Genomic DNA, 22610 nt, shown 5'->3' on the forward strand with positions numbered 1-22610 from the left:
TTAACATAGAGCTGGTTCAAATTTGACCTGTTCAAGGGAAAAGCAGCAGGGGAAGAAGGGAAGGGCTGCTAAAGAAATTAATAATTTGAACATGTTTGTGGGTGGATGTTTAGCTTGCTTAGGGAATTAAATAGTTTTTGAGAGCTTTTCAAAGCACTTTAGCAGCATACATTTTTATGTAACCTCCTAACTTTGTGAGTCATCTATTTCATAAAACAACCTTTTGCAAGATCTCAGAGGTGGCATTTGATGCCAGCACAGTTTTAAACTCCTCATGGGTTTTGTCACTCTAATTATGGGCTGCTTCACCCCACATCCATTCAGAGATAATAAAATATAGCAATGTCCCACATAAACTGTAATTTTTTTCTTATAGCCATTAGTGTTATTTCAAATACTTAAAAGTAACAACTATTGCCTTAAAGCGTTCTACGGTTTAGATTGTTACCAATTCACAATTATTTTTTTCCCTCTGTATTCCTAAAAGAATTTTATTGTACAGATCCAGGGTTCTGAGATTTCATTATAAATTACTTGATGATGTAATATGTTATGACAAACAGTAGAATTTGATTCCTTTCTTAGGTTAACAGTGAAACTAGATATTTGAATATATTATAAATCTTTTTGTATTAGAAAGTAAGGTAGAAATAATCAGAAAACAAAAGTTACCACCAAGATTTTTCTCTCTCCTGCTCTCTCTTTAACAAAACAGATTGTGAAACCTTTTTTCAGAAACTCATTTTATCTATAAGAGCAAGAATTTCCTTTTGAAACCCACATTGCCAGCAGCCATTCTACTCTAACTTATCAACTTAAAAAGGATTCACATATCCCAATGGCTGCCTGCAGTATGTGTAGGATGTTTCTATATTTAACATCTATAACATTTCACATTATAGATCTTAAGACTCATTTGTGTAGGTTCTTATTTAGAAATAGTAATATGTGGAAACAAACAAACAAGTAAACAAAAACCAAAGAACCTTTTGATCCACTTAGATTTTTCTATATTCTTCTTTATGACATTCTGGAAATCACTGCTTTGTTCTCCTGGGGACCCCTTAACTAGAAGTTGGCCATTTTAGCACTTCCTAAACTACTATAGGCCTTAAGATATAATAAAAAGGAATCCTGCAATTTTAGTGTTTTATTAGATTACTTACAATCATAGAATTTATCTTTCTAGTAGAAGAGAGAACTTCATGTCCACATGAATGTTAGAAAATTCTTTTGATTTGGAAACCTACTCCAGGCAGTTAATTTAGTAAGAAAGTTAAGGAATCTGAATTCCTATGCATACAAAATACTCATGAATTTTAGAAGGTGTTCATGTAATTGCATCCAGAGCTCCAAAGTGCAGAAATAAAACTATGAGTCAGTAATTTCCAGGCAACAGAGAGCAGGGCATGAAAGAAAATTTTAACTGCAATTGCCTTTCTTCCTAGCACAGTGCTCACTGTTATTAAAGCCATAGGTCTCTGGCTCTTTCTCTCTGATGGACAAACATTTTTCTCTGACCTGATCCATTGTTGCTATTGGAAGTGTGGCCTGTTCACCCTGTGCTGTGTCCTGCCAGCCATGGTGGGGTGTAAGGGAGTTGTATGCAATTGTCCGAGTGGCTTTTACTTTAGTGCCTGACAATTTTTCATTCTTCAGATATGGTTAACGATGCCTGTTCACATATTTACAGCTTCATGTGAATGATTCAGTCACTGCGTTGCCATCTTGGGAAAGAGCCAAAGAAGCTTTCTTTTCATCTGGGTATCCTTTGAGTATAACTAAGCATGTCACATAATTATAATCCTGTTCCTTTTTAAATCTCATATAGTTTTGAGTGTGATATTTTATTAGCCTTATAACAACACTATGAGTTAGGCAATGGGCGGACATTATCCTCCTCATTCTAGACATGACAAAGTATGCAACATTAGTAGTTGCACAGCTAGAACTCACATTATTGCCCAGTCTTTTGTCTGCCCTGAGGGAAAAAAATTATGGTCAATCTCTTCTGGGGAGATAAAAATAACTTCATATGAAAATCTTGAGAAAATCCTAAGGACCCCATAGGAAATACTGAGAGTACAAAGTTGGGATTTAACCCAGATCTCTCTAGGGAACAGGCTTCAATTTATTTCTATTGCTATGGAAATTCCAGATGGAGCAGTGAAAAATAGACCATCTTTTATCTAGGATAGGAGGCATCTAGGAGTGTAATATTTCGATTGGCCAGGAATGTATTATCTTCCAGGGTGATGGACATCGTTTGTCCTGCCCTAGCTATTTAAGGATTGCTCAGCACTCTAGTGCTTCCCTTCCCACGTGGCTGTCACTGCTGCCTCAATTATTCACCTTTCCCCTTCAGAATGGTCTTTTAGGAAAGGGAATTCTCTAAGAGGACTCTCAATTCATAATTGGATGAGTTGTACCAAAACTCCCTCTTTCACTCTGCCTGGCAGAGTTGGGGAAGGTATCACGTGGTGATAGCATTTGCTTTCGAATTTGAAGGATGAGTATAGGTATTAACTAGTTCATTTCTTAGTATTTTTGCATCTTTCCCTTCCTTCTGCCAATCCAAGGCACTTTTACATTCTTATAACTACAGAAAAAAATATTCCTTTTATGTAACTTTAGAAAAAAAGCTCCAGTGCACCCATTGTTCCAGAAGGAAGACCTTCACTTAATGTGTAATAATCCTTAGCAATAAGAAGAAAGGTGTTAATTTGGAATACTGCAACAAAAAAAAATCTGCTGTAGCTCATATGCACCTAATGTCTATCTGGATCTTATTGCTTCTTTCCCCATGTTTTCTTTCATTGATCACATTTTCTTATCACATGTTTACATGTATATATGTAAATATATATATGTAAAATATATATGTAAATATATATGCATATATATGTGTGTGTGTGTGTGTGTGTGTATGCACATGCAGCAGTCCCTATTATCCATAGTTTCACTTCATGCAGTTTCAGTTACCTGTGGTCGACCACAGTCCAAAGTTATTAAATGGAAGATTTCAGAAATAAATAATTGCACACCATTCTGAATAGGTGATGAATTCTTGTACTGTCCTGCTTAGTCTTGCCAGGATGTGAATCAGCCCTTTGTCCAGTGCATCCATGTTTTCTACACTACTGCCCGTTAGTCACTTAGTAGCCGTCTTGGTTATCAGATTGGCTGTCTAGGTGTTACAGTGCTCGTGTGCAACCAACCCTTATTTTACTTAACAATGGCCCTAAAGCACAATAGTAGTGATGCTGGCATATTGTTCTAAGGGTTCTATTTTGTTATTAGTTGTTGCTGTTCATCTCCTACTGTGCCTAATTTATAAATTAAACTTTATCATAGCTATGTATGTATAGGAAAAATCTTATTAGATGTAGGGTTCAGTACTACCGTGGTTTTTCAGGCACCCACTGAGAGTCTTGGAACATATTCCATGTGGATAAAGGGGAACTACTTTGTGTGTGTGTGTGTTTCTGTATGTGTGTGTCTATTAAAAACACATGATTCCAGTTATGAATCCTTTTTTCTTTTCCCCTTTTCTTTAGGAATATTGTATGTCTTCCTTTATGAGTCTTTCTTTAGAGATTTTTCTCAATATTCAAATTACCACATCTGATTTTTTAAGATACCACAACTTGTTAGTGAGGAACAGAAAGCATGCACTTATTTTATCCTATCAATTACCAATTGCTATTTCATATCTTGCTTTTCAGGCTGATCCTCAGTTAGACTTGTGAATGATGAAGTAGTTTTCTGAGAGCATCTCAAAAATAACTTGGGACAAACACACATGCTATTTCCAGCAGGTCCACACCTTGGATGGGGATAAAAACGTCTCTTCCAAGCACTACTGGCAAGGCAGAGTTTAACTACCTTCTGTAAAGTTCACCTGATGAACACTTGAATCTTTGCATTTGATGTCGCTTCATTAACTTAACGGAGTAGACATCATTCACTATCTTCCCTATCAGTATTCTAAAAATACTAAATTTCTTTTTCTTGTAGTTCACAAAGTGCTAGGATCTCCATGTGTCTGTGATCATAGTTTATATCCTTGTATTGTTAATGTGTAGCACAGTGCATGAGGAATACCAAACACCTAACAAATATTGACCGAAGGAAGAAAATGAATGTTTGTGTTAACGCATAAATAAATGAATAAATAAACAAGGCAATTGAATAATTCCTCTGGTGTTTTCTTCTCTACTGTTCAAATCTCCATCCTCTCTCTCCGCTGGCTACTTCCACTCAAATCTTTCTCATACTAAATCAACCTGCCTTTGTGCATTAAGCCACTGACATATACATCTCCTTCCGATTGCCACAAATTTTAAAAAGTATAGTCTAACCTTACAGTCTCTACTTACTTCCTGTTTATTTCTTAATCACTCCAGCTGTTGCTTTCCCCACTCCATTGAAATGACAATCATGAGAAAACTCAAAACATCTTAATTACTAAGTTCCATGATCACTGTTGCATCTGCTTTCAAACAAAATTTACAGTTCATTTAACCTTGTTTCATACTAGGTCATTATTAAAACTGTATTCTAGTGGCTTCTTAGATACTACTTTTCCCTGGTTCTCATAATATCTCTGATTTTCTTTTCTTTTTTTTTTTTCCTCAGTGGAGTTTTTTCTTTGATATTTCTTTAACACTGATATTTAGCCGTAGAACTATTTTTCCTCTTTTATACTGTCTCCGCGAATCATCTCACCAATTTCTAAGATTTCTGTAATTACCTAGCTACACACGGTGAGTATATCAATATATCCACCCAGGCTCATCTCTCTTCTGATTTCATACATGTATTTATTGACATATTACTTGATAGCTCCATTTATGATGCCACAGGTTGCTAAAACCAAGTATCTAAACAAATTATCTGTCACCTCTCTACTTCTACAAATCCCAAAATGCCACCTCTCCTGAAAATACTGCTTTTACTACATTGTGCTCTTTGTGTTGGCATCACTGTTGATCTAGAATAGAAACTTTGTTTCCATCTAGAATAGAAACTTTCTATAGAAACTTTCAGAGTCAGCTTTGATTTTTCTCTTTTCTTCGGCCCTCACACTTAATTTTCATTCTCTTGCTGTGGCTTCTCGTTATCCAGTTCATCACACCAGCTTTAGCACACTTCCTAGAACAAAGATCCAATTACGTCCTTTGTTTTTAAAACACATTTGGTAACTTGGCTTTAACATGTCCTATTGTACTAGTCAGGGTTCTCCGAAGAAATAGAACCAATAGGATGTACACATACACACACACACACACATACACACACACACATATGTATATACATACACACATATCTATAGAGAGGAAGAAATATTTGTTTTAAGGAATTAGCTCGTGCAGATGTGAAGGCTAGCAAGTATAAAATTTGCAGGACAGGCCAGCAGGCTGAAGACCCAGGAAAAGTTGTAGTTTGAGTCTGAAGGCAGAATTCCCTCTTCCTACTGGGAGATCAGACTTTCTTTTCTATTAAGGCCTTCAGCTGATTGGATGAGGACCATTCACATTATGGAGGATAATCTGATTTCCTCTAAATCTACTGACGTAAATGTTAATTTCATCTAAAAAATACCTTCACAGAAACACCTAGAATGCTTGACCAAATATCTGGGTACCCTGGCCAAGCTAAATTGATGCATAGAATTAACCATCACACCTATTCATAATGTTGAGAACTATTTACATGCACACACACACATACACACACACTGTAAGTGTTGAATAGATTGAGCAGACCATTTATACTTGTGCACTCATTATTCACTTCATTTTTAAGCCCTTATTGCTATACCTTACGTATTTTAAGAAATCAGTATCTATTTGCTGATTAACTGACTGAATGGAAAGAATGAATGAAATGAAGGAACACATGAAAGGAAGGAAGTGTTTAGGTACGTTGGTCACACAGCATGAAGTGTCTTTCCTTCTTATTCCTTTCTCAGCTTCATGAACCTATTCTTCAAGATCAAAATCATAGATCACTTTCTGCATGTCAAATTCTTTGAGCTTACTCCTTTCTCGTGTTTTCTTTTGTACAAAATGTCTGCCACATATTGCATATATTGAATTCTTTGTTAGATGCCTCTACAGGATGATTTGAATGATACCATCATCTGCTTTTATCCTTTCACTATTCTGGGACCTCATTCTTTTAATTTTATCTCTTTTACTTCTCCCACTTCTCACTCTTTTTCTTATTCTCCTCACTGCCATTTCCCAGCACCAAGTGTCATATTTAATAGCAATCACCTCTGTAATCCAAAGAGAACCACCTAGACATACGATGTCCATCTATAAGAGTGGCTTTAATTCCAGAGAGAAAGTGAAGAACTGAGATTTTCTATTCTTAATAATTAAGATTAAGGGTACTTTTTGATATGATTAGGATGCCTATTTTTACCACTGAAGTACATTTTAGGTTGGGCTTTTCATTGAACAGAGGTTTTAATATTTGGTGATTGTTACCAACCTTCGAATAATTAGATGAAAGCCAAAGAAATTCTCCTGGGAAACATACAGACAAGTTTTATGCTAAATTTCAGGGGGTTCAAAAGAGTCCTCAGTGTTGATGCACCCCATGGTGTGTTATTCTTAATTCCCAGGGTCTACAGGTATATATAAACTTACTCAGACCTTTCTTGTAAGAATGAGTGATGGTATGAAAATGTGTATTGTCCTTGTTCTTCAGGAACTTTGTGCAGATATTTAAAGTTTTGTGCAACAGCTCTGGAAGCCCGTGTCCTTAAGGCTTAGTTTTTTCTGGGAGATGGCTACCTATGCTTTCATCCTGTAGGCATCAATTAATTATAAGAATATACTCTATTACAAATTGCTAGCACCGTATTTTTTCTCAGGAAGCAAGAGGAAATGCAGGTTAGCAGGACATCTTCTTTTAAAAATAGAAGTTGCAAACATAATTGACTTCTGAAAAGAATGAGATTTTCCCTTTCTCTCTAGTAATATTCTTTCTGTAAAATACAATCCTCTTGGTCCTATCTATACACTCTGGATTAGGTACATACTAGGCTACCAGGACACTCAGCTGTTGTAAAGAGCACTAAATACTAACTCATTTAGGTTATGATTGCAAACAGTTAGGAGTCTCTGCTGTGAGCAGATAGTGTGTGGATGCTGGTGGACCAAAATGTTTGATTTGGGGTACATAAAATGGGAAAAAATGCCTGTTTAATATATATTTTTTGATATGCATAGCTCTCATCATGGGCAATATTACATGTTCAGATATTTGGATCAGCACTCCTGTATACCAGCAATCAGGTGGAACTAAGAAACAGCTGTTCCCATTGTACCTGGCATGTAAACTGTAATTTGCTTCAGACTCCACCACTCTCTATTGCCCTCAATCCATCATAAATGTCAGCTGCCATTGATTATCACAGATACCTCTTCTTTTTCTTTAGTATAGTAGAGCAATAATTTCCAATACCCATGTATATGTTAAAAATGGCACCATAAACTACAGAAAAACCCTATATATCATTATATATTTCTTGGGAGCAACTGAAAATTGTCTCTTATTTAATATGCGAGCAGAATGCATCTTCATCAGGTTTATTATCATTTATTTTACATACAATTTGCTTCACTCACTAATGTTATCTCTCTTTGCCCATATTGGCATGTGATTTGCCACTTTTTTCCTAAGATCCTCTTCACTTTTTCACCTTCAGCATCCTGAAAGTGCTGCTAAGTTGATTTTTAGTATTTGTTATAGTCATATTCTATTTCAATGCTTAAAAAATCGATGATTTTACACTTTTCTGTAAAATATTAACAATTAAAACAAACTGATGTAGTGATGTTATGTATTTACATGTATGGTTATTTACAATTATTTACATAATAAGCACAGTTAAGAGAACCTGGCGGGATTATTGGCTTCAACCTATTGCCTTCATACAGATTCGGCAAACAGTAATAATCACAACAGCAATAGCAACAACACAACAGCATTTCTTTGGATTATTTTACAGGTTACAAAATACCCTTATGTGCATTTTATGTGATTACATGAAGTCCAGAAATGCTGACGTAGTATATTTCCTCTGTCTTAAAATAATTTTAAATAAAGAGCATGTAGCAAGGGAGAACTCCCCAGGATCACTACTGGGAGGCTGGACATTATAGAAGTGGGCAATATCTGCTGGGCTGCCCAAGGAGACATCAGCAGCTGCTTCCACTTGTAACAGCATTTTGTTCCTGACAGAATGTGAGAGTAAAATTCAGTGCCATGAAGTTCTAATATTGAGGTGGCCATGTGATCACACTACTTTCTTTTGTACTGTCATACCCAAAAATCCTGCTTGTGGGGAATGTGTGAGATGTCATCTTATGTGGACACTAGCCATCTGTACTTCATTTTCAATTTTCTCAGCATGAAAACTATGAATTTACAACTCCATTTAGTATGTTTTTATTGTATAAATATGGGAGGGTAGATTTTGAAAGCCCCTATGTTTTACAGTATTGAAAATTCCAAAATAAAGTATCTAAAAGGTTTCTGTGTTCAGAAAGCAATTTGAGTGGTTGTCTTTGTTAGTAGGCACTTCCTACAAGGAACAAATATGAGAATTTCATTTATGTATGTAAACATAGATACATAGATAGATAAACAAGCAGATAGATAGAGGTTAAGCCCTTGCCATGCATATAACACCTGCTTGACCCTATAAATGAAAGAAGTATAAGGAGGAAATTTGCTGAAAACAAAAGATACATAGTTCTGTATATTTTCTACACTGAAGCATTTCCATGTGTTTATAGAAGTGAGAAATCACATAAGTCTGGATGATTATGAGAAGAAAAAAGAGGAGGAAGCAGTAAGAGAGAATTCCCAACGGAGGGAGGCATATTGATTATGAAATAAGTTTTTACACTGGGTGTTTAATTAGAATATTCTATTATACAAAGAGACAGGCAAAGATGACAATATCTTGGTACTTCAAAAAATAAATTAACTTTTCAATGGTGAAATAATAGTTTTCTAAGAAAGTAATTCAGTGACACGTTTTTTGGTTCTTTTTTTGCAGATATTATGTTTTTCATTGAAGCAATGCTTATTGCTAATAGTTATTTGATTTCCACATACTTGTGCCTTTTGTGCACTTTCCAGAGACTAAAGTCATTCTTCAACAATTCTGCTGTACAATGGTCAGCTACATAAACCTCTGTTAGACATGATCTGTCCAGCAGATTTAGGGGGTATATTTCAATGTGGGATTTGAATTGTAATTATCTATCACACTAGAAAAATAATAGTTCTAATCAACCTGTCTTTATTACCACTTTCATCATAATTTTAACTTCTCTGTTTTTATATAAGGTTACCATTGCCACCTGGGGCTTTTTCAGGACTCTGGAAGAATCAGGAAGCATTCAAGCATTTATACTTTGAAAAATTTCCTGTAAGAACTTTAATATGCTTTTTTATCTTCTTATGTACTTTTCTATAATTCTTGCCTATTAAATTGAGAAACTTGCTCCTAGAATCGTAGATCAAAAAGAAACTTTTAAAGGTTATCTGGACCAGTTTCCAATTCCCAGGGATAAGAATGCCCAACTCATAATTATCTAAATACGTCAATTTTATACTTATTGTCAGTCTCTAGACATAGAAATTTCTTGGTTTTTATTAGCAGCTTTTCCTAGAGTTTAATAGTGCTCAGTATCAGGACATTATTTGTTACATAAAGATGTTTTTTGGACTTTCTATATGTTTCCTCTACTGGATTCCTCTGTATCAACAGACAGAGAGCAACAAATCAGAATTATATAATGCCATTAGGACCCTTTAACCTCTTACTGGTTATATGAGCAAAATCCATTCAGCTTGCCCAGAAGTTGTATTTTTCCACTTCTTTATTTTTGACACCACTTTTTGAATGTCCTCTGAGCTCTTTATTTTTAAATCTCATTTTAAAAATACAGATACGAGACAGAAACAGTGTACTCAAAGCCCAACACCCAGCATCCTGGATAACAAAAAGTGCCTTCCTGTTTCACATTCTGTCATTGTGTGAAACTTGTTACTCCATGCCGTGGTGATGTGTGTTATGTTTATAACAGCACTTCATTAATAAAACACATCAGGGTCTGCTCACATCATCTGTCTGTTGTCCCTCTACTACCACCCCCCATCCCCACCGCCTAACCCCAACAGGGACACCTGGTCCTCATTTTTCACTAAGCAAAATTCTGAATGAACAGAATTTCACTAAAAAAGTTTGCGGAAGTACATAGCATTTTATCTTTATTATTTGTTAGTGAAGGACAGATAACCTAATCAACCAAATGAAAATAATTAAAATAGTTTTCTTTAGAAAGAATTTGCAGCATTGAATGACCTCAATAGCCAAGATTAAACATCCCCTGATAGAGTGTGGCAGGGAAGACTTGTCAGTATAGTTGACTCCAGTAAGCCCAATCTATTTGCATGACGGGCCACAGTTAAATCATCAGAGTGCAGGTGGTGAGATGATTGGTTATAGCCTGACAATGGCAAATGATATGTGCATGTAGTATTAACATGATCACCTTTAACAGTAAAAGCTCCCTCAAAGCCGCTGTTTATGTCTACACTATGTGAAGTGACTCTGTACTCTGTCTTTTTACCTGATCTCAAACCTATTATTTGAGGAATAATAATAGCACAGAAGGGTTGAGTAACTTCCCGTGAGTTCAAATAAGTGAGAAGTGATGGAACTGAGATGAACCAAAATAGTCAGGCTTGAGAGTTCATACTCTTAACTACTACTCTAGATTGCCTCTCTAATATTAATAAAAGTATTAATTGCAGTAAAATTATTGAGAGCTCATGATGTGCCAGAGTCTGTCCTCTTTCATTTATATACACTGTTTCATGCATGCTTCACAGAAGCCTTAGAAGGCAGAACTCATTTTCCCATTTAACAGATGAGAATACTGAGTCTCAGAAAGTCTAAGAAACACAATAGTGGCTTTCCAGGATTTGTACTAAAGTCCATGTTCATAAACATAGGTATCAAAATAACTCAGAAGCATTAGGAAAAATAATATTTATTTTTTCTACTTTTTATTCTTATTATTCTTATTCTACTGTCATTTCTAGATGAGCAAAAATGTTTTACTTTGAGTGACTAAAAATTAAATTTCATACTTACTATTAAATTTCACTGAAGCTTGAGTCCAATCCTAACCCATATTAATAAACTACTGCTGTTTTGGGAAATTATTCATTGGGATCTTTAAAGCTTTTAAAAGTTAATACAATTAAAGAAGAAATGTATCAAAGAATTAGTTTGCAATATCAAAGTATATTAGAATTAGTATTGAGCTATTACTTCTCCATTAAAAAAAGAAACTGGATTCATAAACTTTACAACTCTATATTCAAACACTTAAACATTTCTAAAAACACTTCAACTTATTCTTGGCTGTTAGAGGAGCAAAGAGATTCTAGTACAGTTGCCAGATAAAAAGTAGTGTAATTTCCTAGTCTAGTTACGAAAAACAGAAAATGTTCACAGTAAATCCATTTCTATTACATTGTATATTTTACCAAGTTTAAAATGATTACATTACTTAACGGTACATGCTAATCAAATGTTATTTTTTCTTGTTTTCAGGGATATTATGATACCATGGATGCTGGTTACATGGATGAAGAAGGCTATGTGTATGTTATGTCTCGAGTGGATGATGTAATAAATGTTGCAGGCCACAGAATTTCTGCAGGTGCCATTGAAGAGGTATTGATGAATATTGGTATTCTATTCCAAGTAGTGCTTAGGCACAGAGCTGCACTGAAGACAATACTGAGGTTATTTCACTTGGAAAATTACCACACCCTTCATTTGCAGCACAGGCTGGGTTACTCTTATATCTCTCCCACCTCACTTTCTCTTTTAGATATTCATATTCCCTACACTCCCACATCCCTGGGTGGTAGTGAAGAGTTTTAAACACTTACATATATTTTTTTCTTTATGGGACAGCCTGTGTACATTTGCTTCTTAATACTTGCTACTTGAATGCCTCTAGCTTCTTGATTTACTCATGTTTAATCATCAGGTTTGCACATGGTCTTTAAGTAGTATAGGATTAAACATTTTATTGTGCTCTTAAATCCTGAGAATTTTCTTCCGATGTAAGTCACATGAAGTCTCCAGAAGAGGTTTTTTAATTACTTACTCCTATGGAGTAAAATCTACATTATTGTTATACAATACTATGAGTATTTATACTAATACAGTTTCTTGTAACCATCACTTCAGAAAGGATACAAAACAATTTCAACGCTGTCAGATAATTCCATCATAATGTCACCTTTCTATTCTGACTCTGGTACCCCTTATTTTTTTCTTTGTTCCTATGTTTTAGTCTTCTCTCCAATTTTATATAAATAGATGATACAGTATTGTAACCTTTGAGACTGGGTTATTTCATTTAGGAAAATATATTTTAGATTCTTCCAAGTTGTTGCATTTATTAAGAATTTGCCTTCTTATGTTGCTGTATAGAATTTCATTGTGTGGCTGTACTAACAAGTTTATGTATCCATTCATGCATTAAAGGACATATGGGTTATATCTAGTTTGCAGCAATTATAAATAGGGCTGTTATACACATTCAAATACAGGTGTTTGTGTAAAAAAATATTTTATTTCTCTAGGACAAATACTTAGAGTGGGTTTTCTGGGTTGTATATTAAGTGTATGTTTAAGGTTATGAGAAACCACCAAAGAGTTTTCCCTTGTGACTGTGCTATTTTACATAGCCACCAGAAGTATTTAAGGGTTCATACTTCTTCCCATTCTTTCTAGAACTTGGTTGTGTCATTACTCTTTATTAAACCATTCTACTCGGTGTGTAATAGTATCTCATTGTGCATGTGATTTGCATTTCTGTAATAACTAATGATATTGAGCATCTTTTCACAAGCTTATTTGCCATCCATATATCTTTTTTGATGAGGTGTCTGTCAAAATCTTCAGCCCATTTTTTTTTAAATTTGATTGTTTCTTTTTTTTTGTTCAGTTTTGTAAGTTCTTTATATATTCTGTATACAAGTCCTTTATCTGATACGCAGTTTGCAATTTCTTTTTCTAGTTTCTGACTGATCTTTTTATTTTGTTAAAAGTGCCCATAACAGAGAAAAAAAATACTTTTCAGTTTGATGAAGTCTAATTTATCATTCTTTTCTTTTATGGATTATGATTTTGGTATTGTATATAAAAATGCTTTCCTAACTCAGCATCACAAAGATTTTCTCTTTTGTTTTCATCTAAGAGTTTTATAGTTTTATGTTTTACATTTATATCATTTTAAATTTAAATTTAATTTTTTAATATAGTGCAAGGTGTAGGTTGATAAATAATTTTTTAAGTGGATGCCAGTTGTTCCAGCATCATTTGTTGAAAAAACTGCCCTTTCTCTATTGAATTGCCATTGCATCTTTGTCAAAAATCAGGTGATAATATTGGAGTGAGTCTGTTTCTAGAATATCTTGTCTATTTCATTGATCTACGTGTTTATATTTTTACGAATATACTGCCTTGACACTGTAGCTATGTAGTGTATCTTACAGTTGAATATTGGGAGTCCTCCACATCTGCTCTTCTTTCTTAGTCTTGTAGCTATACTAGTTCCTTTAGGTATTCCATATACATATTAGAATAAAATTTTCTATAGGTACAATGAACCCATGCATAAATTTTGATTGAGATTGTGTTAAATCCATATATTGATTGGAGAAAAGTTGCTATTTCAAACTTACTGAGTTCAATCCATGAGTTTTGTATATTTCTTTCTTTAGGACTTCTTTGGTATGTTTCTTTAATACTTTGTACTTTTTAGCATACAGATTCTGAACAAGTTTTGTTAAGTTTATATTTAAGTATTTAATTTTTTAGCTATTATACATTTTTTAAAAACTTTCGTTTGAAATTTTTCATTGCTAGTGGATAGAAATACTACTGACCTTTTTGCAGACTGATATGTAACCTATGATCTTGTTTAACTTGCTTGCTAGCTCTAGTGGTATTTTTGGTAGACTTGTTGAGACTTTCTGTGTAAACAATTATGTTACATGTGAATAAAAACAGTTTTATTACCTCCTTTCCAATCTGAATGCTTTTTATGTCTTTTTCTTGCTTTTTGGAACTGGCTAGAACTTGGGATAGGATGTTGAATAAGACTGGTAAGAGCAGACACCCTTTTCTTTATCCTGATCTTAGGGTAAAGGCAAGAATGGTGCTAACTGTAGGTATTTCTGTAAATACACACTTTATCAAACTGAATAATTGTTTTTGTATTTCTAATTTGCTGAAGTGTTATTTTTAATTATGAATGAATTTTGAATTTTATCAAATGCTTTTTCTGCCTCTATTAATAGGAATATGTGATTTTTCTTTTTAACCATGTTATGTGAATTACATTAAATAATTTTCAGCTGTTGAACCAGTCGTGCATTCCTGGGACAAACTTTACGTGATTGCAATGAATTACTGTTTTTGTACATTGATTCGTATAATTAATAATAACTGTTATTATTATTAATATTTTTAATCAATAGTAATTTTCCTTATTCTGATATCTACTGTTGTGGTAATCATATAGCCATTCTTTTCTTTGAATCATATTTGAATCATTGATCTTTTTTCATTTTTTCATTTTTAATCTATCTGTATTATGTTTCATGTGGGTTTCCTGTAGACAGCACCTACTTAGTTCATATGGACAGCATATATTTGTTTTTATGTTTATCCAATCTGGCAATCTTCATCATTTAGTGTTTTCAGATAATTTACATTTAATTATTGATATAGTTATATATCTGCCTACCAGTTTATTATTATTCTTTTTGATTCTTCTCTCTTTCATTCTCTTATTTCATTCTCCTCCTTCTCTCTTTTAACTTATTTTGGTTCTTTCTTTGTAGCTTTTATTAATTTGTGAGAACGTCTATGATTCCATTCATAGCAAGAGTTTTTGCCCATTCTTCTTGGGCCATGGTTATTGTTTGGTTTTTAATATTCACTTTTGACAGATTTTTTTTTAATAAGAGTGTTATTTCCACCTTACCCAAGGTCTTATTATGACCCAATGAAAGCCAATGGCAATTTTTCCTACATGAGTAGCCAGATTCTCCATAAATGAAAGTTAAAAAAATGATTTTTCTCTACTTAAAAGGGAGGGAGGCAGCCATCCTTCCTGAAGGCTCTTCTTAAAAACATAATGTCTTTAATCAAATCTCTAATTCTTTAATATATAAGTAAAATAGCCCCAAGAGCCAGACCACACTGTGCATCTCCAGTTTTACAACGTTGAAATGTTTCTAACTCCTGGGAATTAATCTCTTTTTAGCAGGTAAATACCCAAGAAGATAGTGAGCCAATCTCCCCAGCTTCTTGGGAGTTTATACTAGGGATCTAGTCTGGACTATACACATTCGGCCTTGACAGATAAATTAAAGTTTTATTATCCTTTAAGATCTGAGCAATTCATTAGGCAAATGACTATAGGTCTAATTTTTCAGAAGTTTGAAGAGTCTCAGGAGGCTAGGGCTTTTTACAGGAGCACTGGTAAATTTAGACGTTTATTTCCCCATAGTTTTAATATTTAAGTTAAATTTTTTGATAATTCTGATATTTGGGTAATCTTGAGTTTGGGGTCTAGGGATTGTCTTTTTTTCTTAAAAGATGTTTAGATTTTCTTGATAAATGTCTATTTTAAATCTTATCCCGAGTATTTTGAATATTACATCATGAGGTTCTGGATCCTATTTAAATCTTCTGCATTTCTGTTCTTGTGGCTATTTATTTTAGGAAGTGGTCAGCCCAGTTAGGATCAGACTACACAGCTTTACCCACTTACTGTGGACTGTGGTTTCAATGTCAATTTAATTTTCAAAGCTTTTGTCTGTTTGGATATTCTGCATATATACAATCACGTTGTTTGCAAACAAATACAGTTTTATATCTTCTTTCTCAGTCTGTATACCTTTTATATTGCTTTCTTGTCTTATTGCACTACCTAGTTTGGTGTTGTCTTTCTTGTCTTGTTGCACTAGCCAGTATGATGTTGAAAATATGGTTGAGGGTAGACATCCTTGCCTTGTTCCAGATCTTAGTGGGAAAGTTTTGAATTTCTCACCATTGAGTATGGTGTAAGCTCTAGGTTTTTTTGTAGACGGTTCATCACCAAATTGTGGAAGTTCCCCTCTATTCGTAGTATGCTTAATATTTTTATCATGAATGGGTATTGGATTTTGTCAAATTTTTTATTTTTTTCTGCATCTACTGATATGATCATGTAGTTTTCCTTCTTCAGCCTATTGATGTGATGGATTACATTGATTATTGAATTTCAAACCAGCTTTGTATACCTGGGATAAATTCCACTTGGTCATAGTACGTAACTCTTTTCACACATGATTGGATTCTATTTGCTAATATTTTATGGAGGGTTTCGGCATCTGTGCTCATGACAGCCTCTGTCTATAGATTTTTTTAATTGTCTTATTTTAGTATTAATACAATGGGAATATTTTCTAACTTATTCTCTGGGGCTAGCGTTGTTCCAGTTCCATAGATTGAGTTAGAAAATATTCCCATGACTTCTGTCATTGGAAGTGCAGATTGTAGATAATTGGTCTAATTTATTCCTTAAATGGTAGAATTAACTGATGAATTGGTAGAATTCACCAAAGAACCTATCTTCACCTGGTACTTTCAGTTTTGGAAGGTTATTAATTGTTGATCTAATTTTTAATAAATATAGGCCTATTCAGATTGTCAATTTCTTCCTGTGTGACTTTTGTCAGATTGTGTCTTTCAAGAAATTAGTTTATTTCATCTAGGTAATCAAATTTGTGGGCATAGACTTGTTCACAATATTCTTTATTATCTTTTTAATGTCCATGATCTATAGTAATATGTTCTCTTTCGTTTCTGGTTTTAGTAATTTGTCTCTTCCTTTTTTTTTTTTCCTTAGCCTGGCTAGAGGTTTATTGACTTTATTGATATTTTAAAGGAATAGCTTTTGGTTTTGTGGTATTTTCTATTGATTTCTTATTTTCAATTTAATTTATTTCTCCTCTAATTTTTATAATTTATTTTCTTCTGCTTTCTTTGAATTTAATTTGGTCTTCCATTTTCTAGTTTCCTAAGGTGAAAGTTTACATAATTGATTTTAGATCTCTCTTCTTTTCTAATACGTGAATTCAGTGCTATAAATTTTCCTGTGAGCATGCTGTTGCTGCATCCCATAAATATTGATGTTATAATTTTTTGTTTAGTTAACATATGTTTAAATTTCTCTTGAAATACCTTGACTCGTGTTATTTAGAAGTGTGTCGTTTAATCTCCAATAATTTGTGATTTTACACCTATCTTTCTGTTATTGATTGTTAAATTCCGTTATTACTTCAGAACAGATGTTGTACGATTTATATTCTTTTTACATTTTTAAGGTGTGTTTTATGGCCCAAAATGTAGTCTGTCTTGGTGAACGTTCCATTTAAGTTTGAAAAAAATGTGTAATCTTCATTCAACAACTTCATTCAGAGACTAGGAAAAAATATAAATCAGATATTTAGATCAACAAAAATAAAGGAAGAGCATCAGAAATGAATAAATGAAGTTGTATTAGTCTGCTCTCACACTGCTAGTAAAGACATACCTGAGACTGGGCAATTTATAAAGGAAAGAGGTTTAATTGACTCATAATTCCATATGGCTGGGGAGGCCTCACAATCATGGCAGAAGGAGAATGAGGAGCAAAGTCATGTCTTACATGGCAGCAGGCAAGAGGGAGTGTGCAGGGGAACTATCTTTAGAAAACCATCAGATCTTGTGAGACTTATTCACTATCATGAGAACAACACAGAAAAGATTTGCCCCCATGATTCAGTTACCTCCCACCAGATCCCTCCCATGACAGGTGGGAATTATGGAAGCCACAATTCAAGATGAGATTTGGATGGGTACACAGCCAAACCGTATCAGAGTAAAATAAAACATTTTAATTTTCTTGTTCTCAATTTATCTCACAAATAACAGTTTGTTCATACTAATAACAGCAACAATATGTGTGCATATATGCACAAACACATATATATGCTTATGTATAAGCAAAATAAATGACAGCAGTGACACAAGGGCTAGAAGAGAGGAATTAGGAATTTTTGTTATTATAAGGTACTTGCTCTGTCTTTGAAGTGTTATTTGAGTGTGGACTTTTTTTTCTTCTTCTTAATTATTAGTTGTTGAATGAAGTGGCCTATTGATGTCAATTTTATTCAGTTGATTGATGGTACTGTTGAACTGAACTATGTCCTTACTGATTGTGTGCCCAGTGGATCTGTAAATTTCCAACACAGGAGTGTTAAAGTCTTGAACTATAACAGTTGATTCATCTGTTTCTCCTCCCAATTCTATCAGTTTTGCCTGACATACTTTGATGCCCTAAGGATCATCATGCCTTCTTGGGTTATTGACCTCTTTATCATTATGTAATGCTCCTCTTTAGTCTTGATACATTTTCTTGCTCCGAAGCCTTCTGTGCTTGAAATTAACATAACTACTCCTACTTATAAAAATTAGCATGGTATAACTTTCTCCATCCCTTTACTTTTAATCTATATGTATCATTATATTTAAAATGGGTTTCTTTCAGAAAACATATAATTGAGTCTTGTTTTTGATCTACTCTCTGACATTCTGCCTTTTAATTGGTATATTTAGATCATTGATATTAAGTGATCATTAATATAACTGAATTAACATTTACCATACTTGTTACAGTTTTCTATTTGTTGCCCTTACTCTTTGTTTCTATTTCTTTCTTTCTCTGCATTTTGTGGTTATAATTGAACATTTTATATTATTTCATTTTGCTCTCCTTTCTTAACATATTAAATATACTTCTTCTAACTTGTTTTGGTGGTTGCTCTGATGTTTGCAATATATGTTTACAACTAACCAAGCCCAGACTCAAATAATACATATTACTTCATAGGCAGAGCAAATACCTTATAATAGCAAAATATTTCTAATTCCTCCCTTGTAGCTCTTGTATCACTGCTGTCACTCACTTGCTTATACATAAGCATATATACATGCGCATATATACATGTGCATATACACACATTGTTGCTATTATTATTTTGAACAAACTTATCTGTGAGGTAAATTGAGAACAAGAAAAATATATTTTTAAATTTTACTTTTGTTTATTCATTTCTGATGCTCTTCCTTTATTTTTATTCATACAAGTTTCTGACATATTACTTTCCTTGTCTCTAAATAACTTAACATTTCTTGCAAAGCAGGTCTACTGGCAACACATTACCTCAATTTTTTTATTTTGTCTAAAAAAGTCTTTATTTCTCCTTAATTTTTGAAGGATAATTTTCCACAACATAGCAATCTGGAATTCTGTAATTCTAGAATTAATGGTGCTTTTTTCCCTCTTGACACTTTAAATATTTCGCTCCATTCTCTTCTTGTTTACATGGTTCCTAAGGAGAAGTCACATGTGATTCTTATCTTTGCTTCTCTATAGGTAAGGTTTTCTCCTTCCACTCTGGCTTTCTCTAGAATTTTTTTCTTTATCTTAGATTGTTTGAAATTTGAATATGATATGCCTACATGTAGGATTTTTTTTTTTTACATTTATCTTGCTTGATGTTTTCTGCAATTCCTGGATCTATGATTTTGTGTCAGCGTTAATTTGGGGGAAATTCTCAGTCATTATTTCTTCATATATTGCTTCTATTTCTTTCTTCTCCTCCCATTACCGCTATTATGTGTTTGGTACAGCTTTTGTATTTGTTCTGAAGTTCTTGGATATTGTTTTCTCTTTGGAGATTTCTTTTCCATCATTTTTCTCTTTGATTTTTGGTTTTGGAGGTTTCTATTGATACATCCTCAAGTGCCAAGATTCTTCTTTCACCCATGTCTAGTTTACGAATAAGCCCATCAAAGACATTCTTTATTTTTGATACAGTGATACTGCTTTGTAGCATTTTAAAAATTCTTTCTTAGAATTTCAATCTCTCTGCTCAGCTTACATTAATCATCTATTATTGCAAGTTGTCTACTTTTTCCATTAATGCCCTTAACATATTAATCATAGTTTTAAAAAATATCATGTTCAGATAATTCCAATATTCCTGTCATATGAAACTCTGTTTCTAATGCTTCTTCAGTCTATTCAAACTGTGTGTGTGTGTGTGTATTTGTGTGGTTTGTTGTTGTTATTTATTTATTTATTTTACCGTTTAGTATGCCTTGTAATTGCTTGTTGAAATACTGACATGATGTACTGTATAAAAAGAACTTCAGTAAGTAGGCCTTTGCTGGTGTATTGGTAAGATGCAGGGGGAGGAGAAGTATTCTGTAGTCCTATGATTAAATCTTAGTTGTTTCATGAACATGTATCCTTGGACTGTGAACTTCATCAGTTCTTTGTAGATTTTTCCCCTCTTAAAATAGGATGAGGCCTGGCGCGGTGGCTCACGCCTGTAATCCCAGCACTATGGGAGGCCGAGATGGGCGGATCACGAGGTCAGGAGATGGAGACCATCCAGGCTAACACGGTGAAACCCCGCTTCTACTAAAAACACAAAAAATTAGCCAGGCGTGGTGGTGGGCGACTGTAGTCCCAGCTACTCGGGAGGCTGAGGCAGGAGAATGGCGTGAACCTGGGAGGCGGAGCTTGCAGTGAGCCGAGATCGCACCACTGCACTGCAGCCTGGGTGACAGAGCGAGACTCCGTCTCAAAAAAAAAAAAAAAAAATAGGATGAATAAAGGGGGCTGGAATTGGATATTTCTTTTCTCCTATGTCAGTTAGGCTCTGAGAAAATTCCAGCAGTTAGGTTCTGTTACAGAATATTTTCTTTTAAGGGTAGGCCCTGGAAAGAGGAACACAGTGTTTTGTCATACAGCTCGGGTTTTCCAACCTTGGCACTTGTTCCTGTAGAGGTTTCTGCTCCAATAAATTGTGTTTTTCTCTATTTACTTGTCTGTCTCTACAGTTTTGGGGGAGTGGTTTTCCCTGTGAACTTCCTTTCTGACAAATCTAAGAAGAATTGTTTCTGTTTTATTTTATTTATTTATTTTTTTTTCAGTTTGTTTAACTTTCTACTTGTTAGAATGGAGTGGTGAATTCAAAGCTTCTTACTTGTAGTACCAAAACCAGAGGTCCCTCTTCCCTCTTTGGCTCACAAAACTCTCCTTTGCTGTTCTTATGGGTAGTGAGTCAGGGCTTTGTCTCCCCACAGTTACCAGGATTATTCCTGCAATGTCTACAGGAACAGTGCCTCTGGGGAGAGGAAGGGCTCTTGTCTCTTTGCTGGCAGTTGCCTAACACATGCCAGGGTAAGTCAACAGCGAGCCACTCTCAGGAGCAGCAGAGAGCAAGTGGCACTGATCCTTTCTGGTTTCTCTTCGTTTAGGGTAGGAGAGTACCCAGGGCTGCCTCCTGCAGGATCTGTTGTACAGCTAGTGTGGAGAAGGGAAGGGGCACACCTTAATTGCTGACATTTACTTAGTGTAAGTTGTGGAGAGGTAACAAATTTGCTACAGCTCTGTAGAGAGAGGGGTTGGGCCCTGCTTCTTTGTTGTCACTCATCTGAAGTAGGGAGGACAAAACCTGTTTTATGACTCCCCTACTTATTTTCCTAGGCCTCTGACCAGACACAGCAGGCTCTTAGGGCTTTTTCTGTCTGTACTCATTGTCAGTTACACATGCTGAGCTGCTTTAGCCTTTGGGCCAGATTATACAGAAAGTAAAGCAAACAAATGAACAAAAATAACAAAATCCCCAAACTCCCAAATGACAGTGAACTCATCACCAGATTGTATTTCAAGTTCTGATGTTCTGACTGAGTCTTCTAATACATATTTTAGCCCAGAGTTTTTCATTGTTATTGTGGAAGATATAAGTTACTTCATTTTTTTCTAGAAGCAAATCCCAGAATAGTTTTTAAACTGAATGGAGCAAACAAACTACAATTTGAATGAAAGAAAGTGTTTAAAGTAACATGATTAACAATTCACTGTGATCAGAGTATGCAGAGTCAAAGGTTTATTTCCTCTTTCTCTAATTAAAAGAGGATCAGAAAAAAAAAAAAAAAAAAAAACTATTGGGTACTAGGCTTAGCACCTGGGTGATGAAATAATCTGTACAACAGACCCCTGTGACGTGAGTTTATTTCTATAGCAAACCTGCTTATGTACCCCCGAATCTAAAATAAAAGTTAAAAAAATAAAAATTAAAAAAGTTTGTACCTATCTTCAGTTCAAACTTAACAGCTTAATACTTCTTGTCATGTTGGCATGTGTTTCTTAAATGTGATTTTTTTGAGTAAAAGGAAGGAACTTTACAAAATATTTTAGAACATTTGACCTTTGTGTGCTATTATAATGTTATCTTGTTTTTAAACGACTCTGAATTTTGTGATAACCTGAAATTGAAATTTTTGCTTCATGTCTTTTGGAGTGTTGGCAAAAGATGGTTCTGGTTGCATGAACTTTTAATTTCTTCCTTCTAAGAGTTTACTTCCAATATTCACC

At 34.3% G+C, this 22610-nt stretch overlaps 1 protein-coding gene across 1 annotated transcript in view; it reads left to right on the forward strand.

Annotated features, from left to right (window-relative positions):
• The window catches only part of ACSS3 (acyl-CoA synthetase short chain family member 3), a 177394-nt gene that overhangs the window by 144761 nt on the left and 10023 nt on the right, over positions 1-22610 (forward strand). Inside the window, 2 exon segments of the mRNA NM_001131409.1 lie at positions 9376-9457; positions 11657-11779. Of these exon segments, the coding sequence (NP_001124881.1) occupies positions 9376-9457; positions 11657-11779 (205 nt within the window).

The sequence above is a fragment of the Pongo abelii genome, chromosome 10, assembly GCF_028885655.2.
Source record: "Pongo abelii isolate AG06213 chromosome 10, NHGRI_mPonAbe1-v2.0_pri, whole genome shotgun sequence".
Taxonomy (NCBI): Eukaryota; Metazoa; Chordata; class Mammalia; order Primates; family Hominidae; genus Pongo; species Pongo abelii.